The sequence below is a fragment of the Melanerpes formicivorus genome, unplaced genomic scaffold (genome assembly GCF_026170545.1).
Source record: "Melanerpes formicivorus ecotype bairdi unplaced genomic scaffold, bMelFor1.0.p_v2 SCAF_1, whole genome shotgun sequence".
In the NCBI taxonomy this organism is placed as follows: Eukaryota; Metazoa; Chordata; class Aves; order Piciformes; family Picidae; genus Melanerpes; species Melanerpes formicivorus.
This window is the reverse complement of record NW_027142353.1, coordinates 47,640,889-47,661,802: the sequence shown is the minus strand read 5'-3', so window position 1 is coordinate 47,661,802 and position 20,914 is coordinate 47,640,889. Positions and strand designations below refer to the sequence as shown.

General features: G+C 55.9%; 1 protein-coding gene and 1 long non-coding RNA gene across 2 annotated transcripts; both read right to left on the bottom strand.

Annotated features, from left to right (window-relative positions):
- Positions 1-61: 61 nt before the first annotated feature.
- LOC137445144 (trichoplein keratin filament-binding protein-like) lies at positions 62-19,786 on the bottom strand. Its single transcript, XM_068146656.1, has 10 exons — positions 19,727-19,786; positions 19,505-19,637; positions 19,288-19,345; positions 18,672-19,140; positions 8,900-9,032; positions 8,683-8,740; positions 8,067-8,535; positions 1,141-1,273; positions 924-981; positions 62-776 (listed from the first exon to the last, which is right to left on the bottom strand). The coding sequence occupies exons 1-10, from the start codon at positions 19,784-19,786 to the stop codon at positions 62-64; spliced, it is 2,286 nt and encodes a 761-aa protein (XP_068002757.1).
- Positions 6,710-7,591, bottom strand: LOC137441843 (uncharacterized). The gene is made up of 4 exons (XR_010987501.1): positions 7,320-7,591; positions 7,102-7,228; positions 6,929-6,986; positions 6,710-6,781 (listed from the first exon to the last, which is right to left on the bottom strand). It is a non-coding gene; the product is annotated as an uncharacterized lncRNA (long non-coding RNA).
- Positions 19,787-20,914: the final 1,128 nt, after the last annotated feature.

The window sequence follows — 20,914 nt, the reverse complement described above, 5'->3', positions numbered from 1 at the left end:
CAGTCCACCGGGTACCCCCCACACCGCACCCCCCCAACCCCCCCACCCCCCTAGCTGGCCGCTAGGGGAGTCTGTTCCTCTTCTGAGCCCGGTGCAGCAAACAGGGGCAGAAGCAGCTGCAGAAGCAGCACTTCAGGCACAACCAGATCTGAGCCAGGCACTTCCGGAGCTTCTTCCCTGGGCTGCTCCTTGGCTTCTGGGCCTTTTGTTTCCGTGCCTGGGGGGTTGCAGCCCCAGGCTGCTGCTGCTGTCTGCTGGCCTGGCTCTGCTCTTTGCCAGTCTTGCTCCGTTGGCTCATGGCCGGGCTGCTGCTCTTCTCTCTGCCGGCCTCCCCCAATTGGCTCCTGGCCTGGCTCTCCTCTTTGCCAGGCTCTTCCCATAGCTCAGGGGACTGGAGGGGCGTTTTGGAGCTTGGGGAGGATGCAGCCGACATCTCCTGCACAGCTGTGGGCTCCTGGCTCCCCACCTTGGCTGGCTTCTGCTCCAAGGCTTCTTGGTCGCTGTCCGAGAGTGAATCGGAGGAGCTCAGCTGTAGCGGGCGGGGCGTGTTCTGCATGTTCAGCACCTCCCGGGCTGTCATCTTCTCCGTCATGGCCTCGTTCCCAGGGCCCCATGACTCCTTCCTTTGCTGCTCCACCAGCTCATGCAAGCTAGTAGAGCTGCCTGCCCGGTCTGGGGACCGGACCTCCTGGCGGCTGCTTTCCATTTCCTTATCCAACTCATCGGGCATCTCCTGTACGAGCTGCTGGTCCCTGCGTGCTGCCTGCTCTTGTGCCCTGCAGGGGAGACAGAGGAGACCTCGCTGAACCCTGGGCCCCTCTGGGAGGAGCCACGGGCAGCACCTGCTTCTGGAGCTGGAGCTAAGGGGCAAAGCAAGGGGGGAGGGTCTGAGCTAGCATCTGGGGCACTTCCCCGGCACTCACCGTAGCATCCCCCAGGTCAGCCTCGGCTCCTTCTCTTGTCCAGGAACCTGGCGAGAAGCTAAAGAGAGAAGAAGAGATGCAGTGAGCAGCTGCTCTGGCTTGCTGTGGGGTGTCAGGCTGCAGGCTGCTGAGGACACTCATCCCTCTGCTCCTCACCCCTCCCCTCTGGCTCTTCCTCCCTCCCCTCTGGCTCCTCATCCCTCCTGCTGCTCCTCACCTCTCTGCTCCTCCAGGTCAGCTTTTTTGGAGTCCTTTTTTGCACGCTTCGATTTTTTTTCCGCCTTCAGCTTAGCTTTGGCTTCAGCTTTCTTCTGCTTCTTCTCCTTCTTGATCTTCTTCTCCCACCAACCCTGCAAGAACCCCCAGAAGCTGTGTGAGGCTGCAGCACCTCCCAGCACCACCCCTCCCCGCCATGCCCCACCGTGCAGCAGCGACCTACCAAGATGTTCATTGTGACAGAGAGAACGAGAATTGGCACTAAGAGTGAGATGAGGGCCATGGTTGAGATGTTGGAGAGTGCTCCACAGCACAGAGCTCTGCTGTGGCTGAGACGCTCCCAGTGCCCCCCAAAAGCACTCAGTGAAGAGATTCCCAGTGGCCTTCTGGCTCTCCAGACACAGGCTCGCCCAACACCACTGGGGGTGGCAGAGGCTGCAGTCTGCTGAGAGAACACCAGACCCTGGCACCAACTGCCTGCTGCCCCTGGGCCTTGCCAGCCCTTTATAGCTGCAGGCAGAGCCCCACCCTTTGTGACATCATAAGGCAGACACACCCTCCATCGTGACGTCATGCCTTGGATACCACCCCCCACCATGGCCACACTCAGCAGCTCCCTTGGCCCTCTCCTGGCTGGTGGAGGAAGATTTGAGGGCCTCAGGAGGAGTTGAAATGTCCCCCTGGAACTTAGGGGTGGAAGCTGATGCCATCCCATGGAGTGTAGGATGGGAGGCTGGATTTGGAGGTGCCTTCTGGCCTGGGCCTGTCTAAGATTCTATGACCTCAAGCATCAAAGCATCTGCTGGAACATTATTGTGGTGATTTGTAGGCCACCTAGGAGGCTCCTGGAGATGGGGGAGGGCAAATTCCTTTAGCCAAGTGATAAACAGCCCTAGCAGAGGAGATGTGAGGCTCGGCCTGATCCTTGTAAAGGCAGCAGGGGCAGGGAGGGGACTTGAAGGGGCTGAGAAGAAAAGTGGGGACAGACTCTTGAGCAGGGCCTGTTGGGACAGGACAAGGGGTGATGGTTGAGAACTCAAACCTCTTTGAGATTCAGGCTGGAAGAGATGTTGGTGAGGCCCTGTCCTAGGCTGCCCAGAGAGGTGGTAGATGCCCCATCCCTGGAGCCATAAAAGGGAGCAGAACCACAAAAGGCTATTCCCAGAGCAACCCTGCACCCCAGGATCTGAGCTCCAGCTCCGGGGATGCAGCCAGCAGCTGCTCCTGCAACTAAAGACTGAGGCAAAGAAGGCCCTGAGTCCCTCAGCCTCTCCCTCCCTCATCCTTCCCCACGATGCTCCCCCTGAAGGCAACAAGGGACAGAGATTCTCTGTAGATCTGCTTTATTTGCTCAACTCTTTACAGAAGCTGCCTCTTCCTTTGGGGAAGGGCAACATGGAGCCCAGGGGCACGCCGCAGGGCATCTCCCTGGCTCCTCCAAGGCAAAGCTGCTGCTCCCAAAGAGAGAGGTGGGCGAGGACAGGGAGCCCACAGGCTGGCACACAGGGCTTGGAGTCCAACTCCAGTCCCAATTTAGATGTCTCCTGCTTTCATTGTCACGTGATCAGTCCCCTAGCATAGGATGAGTCTTAGGCTGGTTGACTTTGGGCTTTGCAGGCACAGCCTTCACTGCAGTTAGCCTTCATTTGGCCATCCTCCTCCCAGGCAGGGGACTTGAGGGGCATGGGGCTTGTGCCAACCACAGGCTGCTTGGCCTGTTCTCCTCTCCCGGATGGCTCTCTTTGCAGCTGAGAAATCCATCCATCCCTCACTCATGGCAAGGTCTGCTGTGGCTGTGTCTCCCCCACTCGGCGCCTGCTGGGTTGCAGCCAAGAGCGGAGCTCAAGGTTGTTCTTGGTGGCAAACCCAGAGGCCAATGCGGTCTTGCCCTTGGACCATGGTAGGAGAGGCTTGTTGGGTCCCAGCCCTTCCACCTGCTTGTTAACGTGGAGCCTCCTCTGCCTGATCTGGTGGCAAAGGGCTATGAGGGCGAGGCAGAGGCCAATCCCTGTGAGCAGAACAATCCCATCTGGGTGTGGCAGCGTTGTGTGAAGATGCAGGTGGCTGTGGGGTTCCCAGGGGCCTTTCCCCTCGGCGTCCCTTTCTGCCTCGTCGGCTGCAATGGCTGCAGTCCCAGGCGGAGGAGTGGAGCTCTGCAGCTCACGACAGGGCTGGGTTTTTCTTGCTGGTATCACCGAGGATCTGTAGGGGACAAAACAGCAGCATGCCCAATGCAATTGCTTGCTGGCAGAACTCTGCACGGCTATGATGAGGAGTCCCTGTGGAACTGGCGGCTCTGGCTGCGACGCCTTGGTGGCTGCCGGCTGCTACGATCAGAGTCGCGTCCCGTTGTCTTTGTGGTGCAGCTGCCGTTCCGCTCGGGGCTGGACCGTGGCTTTGGAGACACCGCAGTGGCGGCGCGGGACGTTCTTGCTCGGCACCCCTGCTGCTTCCTGGCAGGCGGAGTTGCGGCGGTCCCCGTCGATCCCAAAGGGCGTTCCTCCGTCACGACGCGCTCCGCTCAGGGCTCGGGAGCTCTTCAGCTGCTTGAGAACGGGACGCTCCTGCTTTCCTTCCGCGGCGTCTTGCTGGGAGCTGCAGTCGGGCTTGGGAGAGTATTTCTGCGAGGCGGCTTTTTCCTGCCTGACACACGTTTTGCGCGGCGGGGAGGAGCTCAGGGCTTCGAAGCTCTTCCAGGCTGCAGTTCGCGCCACCGGCTGTAGAGAGTTGCCCTTTCTTTCTGGAGCTCCTAGCGGGTGACATCGGGCTGCGGCTCCGAGGCTTTTCCTTTGGCGGCTCAGGGTGCCGACGCCGTTCGGGGGCTTTTCGCCTGCTTCGGTGGCGGACTTGCTTTCTCGCCATTCGGCTGAGTCCCGCTTGCCGGCTGAGTTTCTCACGGCTCCTCGGGCCGGCCTTGCCGCGTCTTGGCGGCTTCTCTCCCCGCTGGGGTAAGCAGGTCTCAGGCTCCGGCACGGAACCCCTCGAGCAGCTTCCTCGGGCTCGCAGGCTGTGGCCGCTGTCTTTCCTCCAGCGCTCTTGGGGTTTCTGTCCCGCTCTGCGGTGCCTGCAACAGTTGCTTCCAGGCTTGGGACTTGCAAGGTCGCTCTGCGCGGTCGCGGTTCTGGCCGCCCGTCAAGGGGAGAAGTCGGCGGCAAGAACTTAGCCGCGTCCCGTTGTGCTTTGAAAGCTTCAGCCCGTTTGCTTTGCATGGCAACTCCATGGTGAAGTCTCCGGCTCAGTGCCCTTTCACCTTTTCCTTCTCGTTCCAAAGAAAGAAGCTTTTCAGCATAGGACTGAGCCTTTTCCTTATCAACCTGAATCTTTGCCCCTTTGTTTCCCAATCCATGCAGTGCTGACGCTCTCCCAGCACCCACCGTTACAGCATGGTTGCTGCCTGGCTCGCTGGAGCTTTCGGCCAGGTTCTCAAGAAGGCCATTTGGATGTTTGCAGTTTTCCGTTGCCCGTTCCAACTCCAAGGCCCCGAGGCACAATTTGTCTCGTGAAGGTATCCTGCCGTGGAATACCCTGCCCGCTGCCCCCTCGTGTGATGCAGATGTCTATTTGTTTGGGTTCTGTCATCTCTGGGGCGGTGCTATCTTCAAACACCGCCGGGACGCAGGCACAAAGCACAGGTCCCGGTTCTAGGCGGTTGTGGGTACTGCATTCCACATAGAAAGGCAGTGAAATGATTGAAGCACAGCTCTAACATCTCCAGTAGAGCAACTCAACCTGGAAATGCAGGGGCTGTGCTCTGTGGTTTTCCCCCAAATGGGATTCCGTGGCAGATGAGCCGGGGGCTCTCGAACTCGCTCCTCTTCCTGCTATCTTCCCAGATGCTGTGGCTCTAATTGGAGCAGGCCTTGGCTCAGAGAGGGCCAGCAGGCCTCTCTCTTGTCGTGCCCACTTCACAAGCTGGAGCTTGCCCTTGGCTTGGGAGAGGGCTAGGAGGCCTCCCCCTTGTGTGCTCCATTGCTGGGCTGTAGCCCCTTCTGGCATTCAGTTCTCTTGGAGCTCTTCCCCTTTCTGCCTTGGTCCAGGTGCAAGGCCTGGGTGGAGTTGTTGCCTGTTAGGACAGGTTCTTCAGATGCTACTCGGGCAGCCTTTGGCCCTTGTTGCTTGCTGGGTGAGAAGCAGGCCAGTTGCCTGCCTTCTTGGCTGCTGGAAGTGCTGTCCCAAGGCAATTAGTGGCCTTTTCTGACACAGAGACCCGATAGCTGGACCTCTAGGATGGGGCGTATCCAGACATGGCCAGGGGTGCACAGAGTTCACAGCTGGGTCGCAGCGTTCATCACACGTGGTACACGTTTCTCTGGACCCCAGGCAGCGTCCAGGCTTCAACATGCACAGGTGGTGCTGACAAGGTTACTCACACGTGCTCTGCATTGGCCTTGACCCTCTGGACCCCAGGAAGTGTCCAGCTTAGCACATTTGCAGGTGCTGAGCCCATTGCCTAGGCTAGGGCATGTTGGGTGGTTTGACCCTTCAGGGGACGCTCTTATTAACATCAAGAAAAGACCCAAACATCCTCGAATATCCCTGATTCTAAACTCTTGGATCTTACCTATGCTGACACTAGAAATCCAGGAGAAACTTTTGATGGATCTGCTCTAGAGAGTTAGTACCTGATCTCGAATGCTTCTGGTGAAATCTCAGTGCCTGGGGCCAAACCCAATCCTGTCACTTTTGCCTGTAATGTATTCTAAGAACAACTTTTCTAGGCTTCTAAATCTTGGCAGCATCCTTATCTTAAAGCACTATTCCTAGTACAAAGAAAAGACCAAAACATCCCATAATATCCCTATGCTAACCTCTTGAGCCTACCTGTGCTAACACTAGAAATCTATGAGAAACTACAAGGCTCTGTTAAACCATCACATGCATGTCTGGAAGAGAGGCAAAAAGAAAGATGTTACATTGCAGAGAGAGCTCTTTTGAAATGCCAGCACATAGAAGTAGTCCTAAATCATCCAAACCAGAAGAGAGACCTTATTAACCTATCAACTTACAAACAGCTTCCTCTATTTAAAAGTACTCCAAACTTACTCTAATTCTACCTATTCCTCACTCCTAACTTAACTCATTCCTAACTTAACTTGTTATTAGCAACTGTCCTCACTACTAGTTTCCTATTATCAATGGCTCTAATCCTTACTTGTGTTCATCTCCCTTCAAGCCCTGTCACTATGGTCTATTCCTATTCTTCATAACCATTCTAGCATTGCCAGGCTTGGAGGAGCATTTCAGTGAGGGAGCTCAGGGCTGGCAAGGAGTCCACGTGCTGTGCAGGGGGCATGGCAGCCAGCATTTCCTGCAGGCTTGTGGCCTCCTGGCTCCTCACCTTGGCTGCCTCCTCCAAGGAAGAACAGCTGCTGCCCCAGGGTGAACGGCAGGAGCTCAGGGGCTGCAGGCAGGGCATCTTCTGCAGCATCTCCTGGGCTGTCACCTGCTGCCTCATGGCCTCGTTCCCAGGGGCCCACCACTCCTGCTGCTGCTGCTGCTGCTCCCCCAGCTCCTGCAAGGAAGAGCTGCCCCCCCAGAGCGGGGACAGGAGCTCTGGCGACTCTTTTCCATTGACTTCTCCAAGTCGTCCAAGCATCTCCTGTAGGAGCTGCTGGTCCCTGCGTGCTGCCTGCTCTTGTGCCCTGCGGAAGAGACAGAGGAGACCTCGCTGAACCCTGGCCCCTCTGGGAGGAGCCACGGGCAGCACCTGCTTCCTGAGCTGGAGCTAAGGGGCAGAGCAAAGGGGTGAGGGTCGGAGGTAGCATCTGGGGGACTTCCCCAGCACTCACCATAGCATCCCCCAGGTCAGCCTCGCTCCATTCTCTTATCCAGGAACCTGGGGAGAAGCTAAAGGGAGAAGAGATGGAGTGAGCAGCTGCTCTGGCTTGCTGTGGGGCGTCAGCCATTATTGCAGGCTGCTGGGGACACTCATCCCTCTGCTCCCCACCCTTCTGCTCCTCACCTCTGCCCTCCAGATGAGTTCTTGCCGCATCCTTTGGACGCTTTGATTTCTTTCCAGCCTTCAGCTGAGCCTTGGCTGCAGCTTGCTGCTGCTTCCTCTGACACTTGAACTTTGTTTTGCACCAGTTCTGCAAGCACCCCCAGAAGAAGCTGGGTGAGTTTGGAACACCTCCCTCCCAGCACCACCCCACAGCACCCCACAGCACAGCAGTTACCTACCCAGGTCTGCAGAACGTCAGGGACTATGCCCAAGGGCATGAAGAACACCGGGACGTGGAATATCGTGGTGGAGACGTTGCAGAGTGCTGCACAGCACAGCTCTGCTGTGGTTGAGGCACTGCCAGTCCCCACCAATAGCACTCAGTGAAGGTCCCCAGTGGCCTTCTGGCTCTCCAGAGACAGGATGCTGGGGGGTGGCAGAGGCAGGCAGTGGGAAGCAGCAGGGACACCACTTTGCCTTTGCTGAAGAACTTCCTGGCACCCCAGCTGGCCATTTCTCCAGTCTACCGGGTACCCCCCACACCGCACCCCCCCCATCCCCTCCACGCCCCTAGCTGGCCGCTAGGGGAGTCTGTTCCTCTTCTGAGCCCGGTGCAGCAAACAGGGGCAGAAGCAGCTGCAGAAGCAGCACTTCAGGCACAACCAGATCTGAGCCAGGCACTGCCGGAGCTTCTTCCCTGGGCTGCTCCTTGGCTTCTGGGCCTTTTGTTTCCGTGCCTGGGGGGTTGCAGCCCCAGGCTGCTGCTGCTTTCTGCTGGCCTGGCTCTGCTCTTTGCCAGTCTTGCTCCGTTGGCTCATGGCCGGTCTGCTGCTCTTCTCTCTGCCGGCCTCCCCCAATTGGCTCCTGGCCTGGCTCTTCTCTTTGCCAGGCTGTTTCCATAGCTTAGGGGACTGGAGGGGCGTTTTGGAGCTTGGGGAGGATGCAGCCGACATCTTCTGCACAGCTGTGGGCTCCTGGATCCTCACCTTGGCTGGCTTCTTCTCCAAGGCTTCTTGGTCGCTGTCCCAGAGTGAATCGGAGGAGCTCAGCTGTAGCGGGCGGGGCATGTTCTCCAGCATCTCCCGGGCTGTCATCTTCTCCCGTATGGCCTCGTTCCCAGGAGCCCACCACTCCTTCCTTTGCTGCTCCACCAGCTCATGCAAGGTAGTAGAGCTGCCTGCCCAGTCTGGGGACAGGAGTTCCTGGCGGCTGCTCTCCAGTGCCTTATCCAAGTGATTCAGCATGTCCCGGGCTGTCATCTTCTCCCTCATGGCCTTGTTCCCAGGGGCCCACCACTCCTTCCTCTGCTGCTTCACCAGCTCATGCAAGGTAGTAGAGCTGCCTGCCCAGTCTGGGGACCGGGCCTCCTGGCGGCTGCTTTCCATTTCCTTGTCCAACTCATGCAGCATCTTCTGTATGAGCTGGTGGTCCCTGCGTGCTGCCTGCTCTTGTGCCCTGCAGGGGAGACAGAGGAGACCTCGCTGAACCCTGGGCCCCTCTGGGAGGAGCCACGGGCAGCACCTGCTTCTGGAGCTGGAGCTAAGGGGCAGAGCAAGGGGGGAGGGTCTGAGCTAGCATCTGGGGCACTTCCCCGGCACTCACCATAGCATCCCCCAGGTCAGCCTCGGCTCCTTCTCTTGTCCAGGTGCCTGGCGAGAAGCTAAAGAGAGAAGAAGAGATGCAGTGAGCAGCTGCTCTGGCTTGCTGTGGGGTGTCAGGCTGCAGGCTGCTGAGGACACTCATCCCTCTGCTCCTCACCCCTCCCCTCTGGCTCTTCCTCCCTCCCCTCTGGCTCCTCATCCCTCCTGCTGCTCCTCACCTCTCTGCTCCTCCAGGTCAGCTTTTTTGGAGTCCTTTTTTGCACGCTTCGATTTTTTTTCCGCCTTCAGCTTAGCTTTGGCTTCAGCTTTCTTCTGCTTCTTCTCCTTCTTGATCTTCTTCTCCCACCAACCCTGCAAGAACCCCCAGAAGCTGTGTGAGGCTGCAGCACCTCCCAGCACCACCCCTCCCCGCCATGCCCCACCGTGCAGCAGCGACCTACCAAGATGTTCATTGTGACAGAGAGAATGAGAACTGGCACTAAGAGTGAGATGAGGGCCATGGTTGAGATGTTGGAGAGTGCTCCACAGCACAGAGCTCTGCTGTGGCTGAGACGCTCCCAGTGCCCCCCAAAAGCACTCAGTGAAGAGATTCCCAGTGGCCTTCTGGCTCTCCAGACACAGGCTCGCCCAACACCACTAGGGGTGGCAGAGGCTGCAGTCTGCTGAGAGAACACCAGACCCTGGCACCAACTGCCTGCTGCCCCTGGGCCTTGCCAGCCCTGTATAGCTGCAGGCAGAGCCCCACCCTTTGTGACATCATGAGGCAGACACACCCTCCATCGTGATGTCATGCCTTGGATACCACCCCCCACCATGGCCACACTCAGCAGCCCCCTTGGCCCTCTCCTGGCTGGTGGAGGAAGACGTGAGGGCCTCAGGAGGAGTTGAAATGTCCCCCTGGAACTTAGGGGTGGAAGCTGATGCCATCCCATGGAGTGTAGGATGGGAGGCTGGATTTGGAGGTGCCTTCTGGCCTGGACCTGTCTAAGATTCTATGACCTCAAGCATCAAAACATCTGCTGGAACATTATTGTGGTGATTTGTAGGCCACCTAGGAGGCTCCTGGAGATGGGGGAGGGCAAATTCCTTTAGCCAAGTCATAAACAGCCCTAGCAGAAGAGAGGATACTGTGATACTGTGTTGTGAGGCTCAGCCTGATCCTTGTAAAGGCAGCAGGGGCAGGGAGGGGACTTGAAGGGGCTGAGAAGAAAAGTGGGGACAGACTCTTGAGCAGGGCCTGTTGGGACAGGACAAGGGGTGATGGTTGAGAACTCAAACCTCTTTGAGATTCAGGCTGGAAGAGATGTTGGTGAGGCCCTGTCCTAGGCTGCCCAGAGAGGTGGTAGATGCCCCATCCCTGGAGCCATAAAAGGGAGCAGAACCACAAAAGGCTATTCCCAGAGCAACCCTGCACCCCAGGATCTGAGCTCCAGCTCCGGGGATGCAGCCAGCAGCTGCTCCTGCAACTAAAGACTGAGGCAAAGAAGGCCCTGAGTCCCTCAGCCTCTCCCTCCCTCATCCTTCCCCACGATGCTCCCCCTGAAGGCAACAAGGGACAGAGATTCTCTGTAGATCTGCTTTATTTGCTCAACTCTTTACAGAAGCTGCCTCTTCCTTTGGGGAAGGGCAACATGGAGCCCAGGGGCACGCCGCAGGGCATCTCCCTGGCTCCTCCAAGGCAAAGCTGCTGCTCCCAAAGAGAGAGGTGGGCGAGGACAGGGAGCCCACAGGCTGGCACACAGGGCTTGGAGTCCAACTCCAGTCCCAATTTAGATGTCTCCTGCTTTCATTGTCACGTGATCAGTCCCCTAGCATAGGATGAGTCTTAGGCTGGTTGACTTTGGGCTTTGCAGGCACAGCCTTCACTGCAGTTAGCCTTCATTTGGCCATCCTCCTCCCAGGCAGGGGACTTGAGGGGCATGGGGCTTGTGCCAACCACAGGCTGCTTGGCCTGTTCTCCTCTCCCGGATGGCTCTCTTTGCAGCTGAGAAATCCATCCATCCCTCACTCATGGCAAGGTCTGCTGTGGCTGTGTCTCCCCCACTCGGCGCCTGCTGGGTTGCAGCCAAGAGCGGAGCTCAAGGTTGTTCTTGGTGGCAAACCCAGAGGCCAATGCGGTCTTGCCCTTGGACCATGGTAGGAGAGGCTTGTTGGGTCCCAGCCCTTCCACCTGCTTGTTAACGTGGAGCCTCCTCTGCCTGATCTGGTGGCAAAGGGCTATGAGGGCGAGGCAGAGGCCAATCCCTGTGAGCAGAACAATCCCACCTGGGTGTGGCAGCGTTGTGTGAAGATGCAGGTGGCTGTGGGGTTCCCAGGGGCCTTTCCCCTCGGCGTCCCTTTCTGCCTCGTCGGCTGCAATGGCTGCAGTCCCAGGCGGAGGAGTGGAGCTCTGCAGCTCACGACAGGGCTGGGTTTTTCTTGCTGGTATCACCGAGGATCTGTAGGGGACAAAACAGCAGCATGCCCAATGCAATTGCTTGCTGGCAGAACTCTGCACGGCTATGATGAGGAGTCCCTGTGGAACTGGCGGCTCTGGCTGCGACGCCTTGGTGGCTGCCGGCTGCTACGATCAGAGTCGCGTCCCGTTGTCTTTGTGGTGCAGCTGCCGTTCCGCTCGGGGCTGGACCGTGGCTTTGGAGACACCGCAGTGGCGGCGCGGGACGTTCTTGCTCGGCACCCCTGCTGCTTCCTGGCAGGCGGAGTTGCGGCGGTCCCCGTCGATCCCAAAGGGCGTTCCTCCGTCACGACGCGCTCCGCTCAGGGCTCGGGAGCTCTTCAGCTGCTTGAGAACGGGACGCTCCTGCTTTCCTTCCGCGGCGTCTTGCTGGGAGCTGCAGTCGGGCTTGGGAGAGTATTTCTGCGAGGCGGCTTTTTCCTGCCTGACACACGTTTTGCGCGGCGGGGAGGAGCTCAGGGCTTCGAAGCTCTTCCAGGCTGCAGTTCGCGCCACCGGCTGTAGAGAGTTGCCCTTTCTTTCTGGAGCTCCTAGCGGGTGACATCGGGCTGCGGCTCCGAGGCTTTTCCTTTGGCGGCTCAGGGTGCCGACGCCGTTCGGGGGCTTTTCGCCTGCTTCGGTGGCGGACTTGCTTTCTCGCCATTCGGCTGAGTCCCGCTTGCCGGCTGAGTTTCTCACGGCTCCTCGGGCCGGCCTTGCCGCGTCTTGGCGGCTTCTCTCCCCGCTGGGGTAAGCAGGTCTCAGGCTCCGGCACGGAACCCCTCGAGCAGCTTCCTCGGGCTCGCAGGCTGTGGCCGCTGTCTTTCCTCCAGCGCTCTTGGGGTTTCTCTCCCGCTCTGCGGTGCCTGCAACAGTTGCTTCCAGGCTTGGGACTTGCAAGGTCGCTCTGCGCGGTCGCGGTTCTGGCCGCCCGTCAAGGGGAGAAGTCGGCGGCAAGAACTTAGCCGCGTCCCGTTGTGCTTTGAAAGCTTCAGCCGGTTTGCTTTGCATGGCAACTCCATGGTGAAGTCTCCGGCTCAGTGCCCTTTCACCTTTTCCTTCTCGTTCCAAAGAAAGAAGCTTTTCAGCATAGGACTGAGCCTTTTCCTTATCAACCTGAATCTTTGCCCCTTTGTTTCCCAATCCATGCAGTGCTGACGCTCTCCCAGCACCCACCGTTACAGCATGGTTGCTGCCTGGCTCGCTGGAGCTTTCGGCCAGGTTCTCAAGAAGGCCATTTGGATGTTTGCAGTTTTCCGTTGCCCGTTCCAACTCCAAGGCCCCGAGGCACAATTTGTCTCGTGAAGGTATCCTGCCGTGGAATACCCTGCCCGCTGCCCCCTCGTGTGATGCAGATGTCTATTTGTTTGGGTTCTGTCATCTCTGGGGCGGTGCTATCTTCAAACACCGCCGGGACGCAGGCACAAAGCACAGGTCCCGGTTCTAGGCGGTTGTGGGTACTGCATTCCACATAGAAAGGCAGTGAAATGATTGAAGCACAGCTCTAACATCTCCAGTAGAGCAACTCAACCTGGAAATGCAGGGGCTGTGCTCTGTGGTTTTCCCCCCGTGACCGGTTTAGGCTGTGCCTTTAAGAAAGGGACAGTTGCTGGAACACTCTGTCTGAATGTTTTGGTGAAGAAAATGAAAACATGATATTCTATATGAATTTCATTGGTAGATAGGTAAAATGCAACTTTAAGTTTTAGTTCTGTTTGGGTCTCAGTCAGTTCAGGTTTCTCTCTTTTTCTGCCTGTCTGCTTCTGTCTGCTTCTGATCAGCAGCTGCGGGACGGAGCTGATCTTGAATAGCAGATAAGAAAAAATAATTCGTGCATGTGCTTTGAGCTAACAGAGTTTTCCTCCTTAATAATTATATTTTCTCTTTCTCTAACAGTTTTTGGGAAAAAAGGGACGTAGTGTGAGAGAGGGGGTACAGGGGGGGAACCCTTCTCCTGGCTGAAGGAGGGAGTTTTGTTCTGTATTACTTTCTTTGCTGTATATTTCTGTATATATTGTAAAGACTGTATATTGTGTATGTATTCACTGCACCTCATCTTGCTTGTAAATATAGCTTATTTCATAAGAGGTGCTTTTAATTTCTTGTCCAGACTTTTATGCTTCTGTCGGCACCTTCTTAAGTTGAGGAACCTCACTGCCTGCTTCCCACAGCGGAATACAGCCCCTAGCAAGTCCCACAAGGTGCAAGGAAATTTATGCCACTGTTTAATGACATGGGTGAGCAGCATCTCTGCAGGCTGTGGGAGGGCAGGGTGTTTCCTGGTAAAGACCCAGTGGTGGGTTGAAATTTCACCCCCAGCATTAACTTTGCCAGACCAACTCAGATGCAAATGAAAGCTGGGGGATAGATTCTCAGCTGTGCCCCCATCTGAGCTCTTAGCTCCCAGTTAAGGCTTAAACCACCACAGTCCTGGATAGTTTGTTTCTTCAAAAACCCAACAATTTTTAACACCATGGGGCATAACACATTTGACTGGCATCCCCCATTCCCCTACGGGTCAAGCGATTGTATCACAGTATCACAGTATCACCAAGGTTGGAAGAGACCTCAAAAATCATGGAGTCCAAGCTGTCACCACAGACCTCATGACTAGACCATGGCACCAAGTGCCACGTCCAATCCCCTCTTGAACACCTCCAGGGATGGTGACTCCACCACCTCCCCGGGCAGCACATTCCAATGACGAATGACTTGCTCGGTGAGGAACTTTCTCCTCACCTTGAGCCTAAACTTCCCCTGGTGCAGCTTGAGACTGTGTCCTCTTGTTCTGGTGCTGGTTGCTAGAGAGAAGAGACCAACCCCTTCCAGGCTACAACCACTTTTCAGGTAGTTGTAGAGGTCAATGAGGTCACCCCTGAGCCTCCTCTCCTCCAGGCTAAACAATCGCAGCTCCCTCAGCCTCTCCTCGTACAGCTGTGCTCAAGGCCTCTCCCCAGCCTTGTTGCCCTTCTCTGGACACGTTCAAGTGTCTCAATGTCCTTCCTAAACTGAGGGGCCCAGAACTGGACACAGTACTCAAGGTGTGGCCTAACCAATGCAGAGTACAGGGGCACAATGACTTCCCTGCTCCTGCTGGCCACGCTATTCCTAATGCAGGCCAGGATGCCATTGGCCTTGTGGAACGCACTCACCATACATTAAAGTAATTGTTAGAAAAACAAAGAGGGGGAATGACTGGGGAAACTCCTCAGAACAGACTCAGTAAAGCATTATATGTATCCAATGTTCTTTCTCTGACAGAAGCAGAAACACCGATAGTTTTTTCTCATTTTGCTTCACTGCAGTCCAAAGACCTTATAACAAGTCCCCAGAGAGCCAAGGTCTACATAAAGGCTCTGCATGATGGTAAATGGGAAGGCCCTCATGACTTACTAAGGTGGGGAAAGGGATATGCTTGTGTTTTAACAGACTCAGGACCCGAGTGGATGCCAGCACGAAGTGTTTGACCAGCCTTTACCAGCCTTTCCGAGGAAGCAACGCAAGATTCCTGAAGTCAAAGAGTGATGAAGTTTCCAATATTTTCTGTAATAATTACCGTAACATTGAGTTGTCTGCTCATTGAGTACCACTCTTCTAAATTGATACCATGGGACAGTAACAGTATATGGGTAACCTTAGTTAGGGCCTTGAACCAAACTAGTTTTTGTGCTTCCATGGCACAGCCCAAACAACCATTTCATACATGTCCGGTAGCAACCCCATTAGCTAATCCCTCAGAGATAGTAAAGGGAGTAAATTCACAGCTGCCCAAAATAAAGTGTGAAGACCATATGACAGGGCACATTGAAGAAATGCAGATGTGGGATGAATCATCTGGATAAGGTCAATGTAGAACCGCAAGAAACCGAAATCTTGGGCAGTGTGAAAATGCCACCACGCACCTGCTTTAGTTGTACAGAAACAATGGATCCAAAGAACCCTAGAAAAACTACCTGGACACAAGATGATACTCCAGCAAATCCTGTTTTCAGAAGTAACTCCATGTGGTGTAAGGTTACTTTTAGGAAAGAAAAAGGCAAAGGACTGCCAGGTGTTGATTGGCCTAGAAGATTCCACCCCAGGAATTTTTCTTATCTGTGGGGCTCAAGCTTGGCCTGGCTTGCCCTCTAGGATGGTAGGAGGACCTTGCGGTGTAGGTCATCTTACTCTGTTAATGCCTACTATTAGCATGATATTGAACAATACCCAAATGGCCTCTCTCAGACACAGGAGAAGCCTTGCCATGAACAGTAAATGTAAGGATGATGAGGATTTGTGGAATAAAGGAGAAATAATAGAAGCTGGCATCTTTATTCCCAGAGCACCTGCTGCAGGAAGTGCTTGTGCAGTTAAATAAAATGAATTGCTGGTTGGCAAAATAAAGCAGTCTCACATCAGAGGTATGAAGTGATTCAGCTACTGAACATCTATCGATTAGACATGCTACATTACAGAATAGGGCCACCAAAGATTTCTTGTTACTTGTCCATGCATGTGGGTGTGAAGATTTGGATGGAATGTGCTGCGTGAATCTCACTGACACATCTAGCTCCATTCACAGGCCAATGAAAATCACATGGGATCAGACAGCAAAGATGCAACAGAACCAGACCTTTTTTGGATTAGAAAAGATCTTCAATGGATGGGGATTACCCACCCCATCTCTAGGAGCCTCCTAGCTGGCCTACAAATCACCACAATAATGTTCCAGCAGATGCTTTGATGCTTGAGGTCATAGAATCTTAGACAGGCCCAGGCCAGAAGGCACCTCCAAATCCAGCCTCCCATCCTACACTCCATGGGATGGCATCAGCTTCCACCCCTAAGTTCCAGGGGGACATTTCAACTCCTCCTGAGGCCCTCACATCTTCCAGACATGGCCAGGGGTGCACAGAGTTCACAGCTGGGTCGCAGCGTTCATCACACGTGGTACACGTTTCTCTGGACCCCAGGCAGCGTCCAGGCTTCAACATGCACAGGTGGTTCTGACAAGGTTACTCACACGTGCTCTGCATTGGCCTTGACCCGCTGGACCCCAGGAAGTGTCCAGCTTAGCACATTTGCAGGTGCTGAGGCCATTGCCTAGGCTAGGGCATGTTGGGTGGTTTGACCCTTCAGGGGACGCTCTTATTAACATCAAGAAAAGACCCAAACATCCTCGAATATCCCTGATTCTAAACTCTTGGATCTTACCTATGCTGACACTAGAAATCCAGGAGAAACTTTTGATGGATCTGCTCTAGAGAGTTAGTACCTGATCTCAAATGCTTCTGGTGAAATCTCAGTGCCTGGGGCCAAACCCAATCCTGTCACTTTTGCCTGTAATGTATTCTAAGAACAACTTTTCTAGGCTTCTAAATCTTGGCAGCATCCTTATCTTAAAGCACTATTCCTAGTATAAAGAAAAGACCAAAACATCCCATAATATCCCTATGCTAACCTCTTGAGCCTACCTGTGCTAACACTAGAAATCTATGAGAAACTACAAGGCTCTGTTAAACCATCACATGCATGTCTGGAAGAGAGGCAAAAAGAAAGATGTTACATTGCAGAGAGAGCTCTTTTGAAATGCCAGCACATAGAAGTAGTCCTAAATCATCCAAACCAGAAGAGAGACCTTATTAACCTATCAACTTACAAACAGCTTCCTCTATTTAAAAGTACTCCAAACTTACTCTAATTCTACCTATTCCTCACTCCTAACTTAACTCATTCCTAACTTAACTTGTTATTAGCAACTGTCCTCACTACTAGTTTCCTATTATCAATGGCTCTAATCCTTACTTGTGTTCATCTCCCTTCAAGCCCTGTCACTATGGTCTATTCCTATTCTTCATAACCATTCTAGCATTGCCAGGCTTGGAGGAGCATTTCAGTGAGGGAGCTCAGGGCTGGCAAGGAGTCCACGTGCTGCGCAGGGGGCATGGCAGCCAGCATTTCCTGCAGGCTTGTGGCCTCCTGGCTCCTCACCTTGGCTGCCTCCTCCAAGGAAGAACAGCTGCTGCCCCAGGGTGAACGGCAGGAGCTCAGGGGCTGCAGGCAGGGCATCTTCTGCAGCATCTCCTGGGCTGTCACCTGCTGCCTCATGGCCTCGTTCCCAGGGGCCCACCACTCCTGCTGCTGCTGCTGCTCCCCCAGCTCCTGCAAGGAAGAGCTGCCCCCCCAGAGCGGGGACAGGAGCTCTGGCGACTCTTTTCCATTGACTTCTCCAAGTCGTCCAAGCATCTCCTGTAGGAGCTGCTGGTCCCTGCGTGCTGCCTGCTCTTGTGCCCTGCGGAAGAGACAGAGGAGACCTCGCTGAACCCTGGCCCCTCTGGGAGGAGCCACGGGCAGCACCTGCTTCCTGAGCTGGAGCTAAGGGGCAGAGCAAAGGGGTGAGGGTCGGAGGTAGCATCTGGGGGACTTCCCCAGCACTCACCATAGCATCCCCCAGGTCAGCCTCGCTCCATTCTCTTATCCAGGAACCTGGGGAGAAGCTAAAGGGAGAAGAGATGGAGTGAGCAGCTGCTCTGGCTTGCTGTGGGGCGTCAGCCATTATTGCAGGCTGCTGGGGACACTCATCCCTCTGCTCCCCACCCTTCTGCTCCTCACCTCTCCCCTCCAGATGAGTTCTTGCCACATCCTTTGGACGCTTTGATTTCTTTCCAGCCTTCAGCTGAGCCTTGGCTGCAGCTTGCTGCTGCTTCCTCTGACACTTGAACTTTGTTTTGCACCAGTTCTGCAAGCACCCCCAGAAGAAGCTGGGTGAGTTTGGAACACCTCCCTCCCAGCACCACCCCACAGCACCCCACAGCACAGCAGTTACCTACCCAGGTCTGCAGAACGTCAGGGACTATGCCCAAGGGCATGAAGAACACCGGGACGTGGAATATCGTGGTGGAGACGTTGCAGAGTGCTGCACAGCACAGCTCTGCTGTGGTTGAGGCACTGCCAGTCCCCACCAATAGCACTCAGTGAAGGTCCCCAGTGGCCTTCTGGCTCTCCAGAGACAGGATGCTGGGGGGTGGCAGAGGCAGGCAGTGGGAAGCAGCAGGGACACCACTTTGCCTTTGCTGAAGAACTTCCTGGCACCCCAGCTGGCCATTTCTCCAGTCTACCGGGTTCCCCCCACACCGCACCCCCCCCATCCCCTCCACCCCCCTAGCTGGCCGCTAGGGGAGTCTGTTCCTCTTCTGAGCCCGGTGCAGCAAACAGGGGCAGAAGCAGCTGCAGAAGCAGCACTTCAGGCACAACCAGATCTGAGCCAGGCACTGCCGGAGCTTCTTCCCTGGGCTGCTCCTTGGCTTCTGGGCCTTTTGTTTCCGTGCCTGGGGGGTTGCAGCCCCAGGCTGCTGCTGCTTTCTGCTGGCCTGGCTCTGCTCTTTGCCAGTCTTGCTCCGTTGGCTCATGGCCGGTCTGCTGCTCTTCTCTTTGCCGGCCTCCCCCAATTGGCTCCTGGCCTGGCTCTTCTCTTTGCCAGGCTGTTTCCATAGCTTAGGGGACTGGAGGGGCGTTTTGGAGCTTGGGGAGGATGCAGCCGACATCTTCTGCACAGCTGTGGGCTCCTGGATCCTCACCTTGGCTGGCTTCTTCTCCAAGGCTTCTTGGTCGCTGTCCCAGAGTGAATCGGAGGAGCTCAGCTGTAGCGGGCGGGGCATGTTCTCCAGCATCTCCCGGGCTGTCATCTTCTCCCGTATGGCCTCGTTCCCAGGAGCCCACCACTCCTTCCTTTGCTGCTCCACCAGCTCATGCAAGGTAGTAGAGCTGCCTGCCCAGTCTGGGGACAGGAGTTCCTGGCGGCTGCTCTCCAGTGCCTTATCCAAGTGATTCAGCATGTCCCGGGCTGTCATCTTCTCCCTCATGGCCTTGTTCCCAGGGGCCCACCACTCCTTCCTCTGCTGCTTCACCAGCTCATGCAAGGTAGTAGAGCTGCCTGCCCAGTCTGGGGACCGGGCCTCCTGGCGGCTGCTTTCCATTTCCTTGTCCAACTCATGCAGCATCTTCTGTATGAGCTGGTGGTCCCTGCGTGCTGCCTGCTCTTGTGCCCTGCAGGGGAGACAGAGGAGACCTCGCTGAACCCTGGGCCCCTCTGGGAGGAGCCACGGGCAGCACCTGCTTCTGGAGCTGGAGCTAAGGGGCAGAGCAAGGGGGGAGGGTCTGAGCTAGCATCTGGGGCACTTCCCCGGCACTCACCGTAGCATCCCCCAGGTCAGCCTCGGCTCCTTCTCTTGTCCAGGAACCTGGCGAGAAGCTAAAGAGAGAAGAAGAGATGCAGTGAGCAGCTGCTCTGGCTTGCTGTGGGGTGTCAGGCTGCAGGCTGCTGAGGACACTCATCCCTCTGCTCCTCACCCCTCCCCTCTGGCTCTTCCTCCCTCCCCTCTGGCTCCTCATCCCTCCTGCTGCTCCTCACCTCTCTGCTCCTCCAGGTCAGCTTTTTTGGAGTCCTTTTTTGCACGCTTCGATTTTTTTTCCGCCTTCAGCTTAGCTTTGGCTTCAGCTTTCTTCTGCTTCTTCTCCTTCTTGATCTTCTTCTCCCACCAACCCTGCAAGAACCCCCAGAAGCTGTGTGAGGCTGCAGCACCTCCCAGCACCACCCCTCCCCGCCATGCCCCACCGTGCAGCAGCGACCTACCAAGATGTTCATTGTGACAGAGAGAACGAGAACTGGCACTAAGAGTGAGATGAGGGCCATGGTTGAGATGTTGGAGAGTGCTCCACAGCACAGAGCTCTGCTGTGGCTGAGACGCTCCCAGTGCCCCCCAAAAGCACTCAGTGAAGAGATTCCCAGTGGCCTTCTGGCTCTCCAGACACAGGCTCGCCCAACACCACTGGGGGTGGCAGAGGCTGCAGTCTGCTGAGAGAACACCAGACCCTGGCACCAACTGCCTGCTGCCCCTGGGCCTTGCCAGCCCTTTATAGCTGCAGGCAGAGCCCCACCCTTTGTGACATCATGAGGCAGACACACCCTCCATCGTGATGTCATGCCTTGGATACCACCCCCCACCATGGCCACACTCAGCAGCCCCCTTGGCCCTCTCCTGGCTGGTGGAGGAAGACGTGAGGGCCTCAGGAGGAGTTGAAATGTCCCCCTGGAACCAGAAGGCCACTGGGGACCTTCACTGAGTGCTATTGGTGGGGACTGGCAGTGCCTCAACCACAGCAGAGCTGTGCTGTGCAGCACTCTGCAACGTCTCCACCACGATATTCCACGTCCCGATGTTCTTCATGCCCTTGGGCATAGTCCCTGACGTTCTGCAGACCTGGGTAGGTAACTGCTGTGCTGTGGGGTGCTGTGGGGTGGTGCTGGGAGGGAGGTGTTCCAAACTCACCCAGCTTCTTCTGGGGGTGCTTGCAGAACTGGTGCAAAACAAAGTTCAAGTGTCAGAGGAAGCAGCAGCAAGCTGCAGCCAAGGCTCAGCTGAAGGCTGGAAAGAAATCAAAGCGTCCAAAGGATGTGGCAAGAACTCATCTGGAGGGGAGAGGTGAGGAGCAGAAGGGTGGGGAGCAGAGGGATGAGTGTCCCCAGCAGCCTGCAATAATGGCTGACGCCCCACAGCAAGCCAGAGCAGCTGCTCACTCCATCTCTTCTCCCTTTAGCTTCTCCCCAGGTTCCTGGATAAGAGAATGGAGCGAGGCTGACCTGGGGGATGCTATGGTGAGTGCTGGGGAAGTCCCCCAGATGCTACCTTCGACCCTCACCCCTTTGCTCTGCCCCTTAGCTCCAGCTCAGGAAGCAGGTGCTGCCCGTGGCTCCTCCCAGAGGGGCCAGGGTTCAGCGAGGTCTCCTCTGTCTCTTCTGCAGGGCACAAGAGCAGGCAGC

Bases quoted from the DNA above. Each gene is read 5' to 3' on its own strand.
- LOC137445144 (XM_068146656.1), bottom strand. From the start codon at position 19,786: ATGGCCCTCATCTCACTCTTAGTGCCAGTTCTCGTTCTCTCTGTCACA. The intron at 9,033-18,671 runs GTGAGGATCCAG...GGGTTCTTGCAG, and splicing joins TGGAGAAGAAGCCAGCCAAG to GGTTGGTGGGAGAAGAAGAT. The intron at 777-923 runs GTGAGTGCCGGG...TCTCCCCTGCAG, and splicing joins CTGACCTGGGGGATGCTACG to GGCACAAGAGCAGGCAGCAC.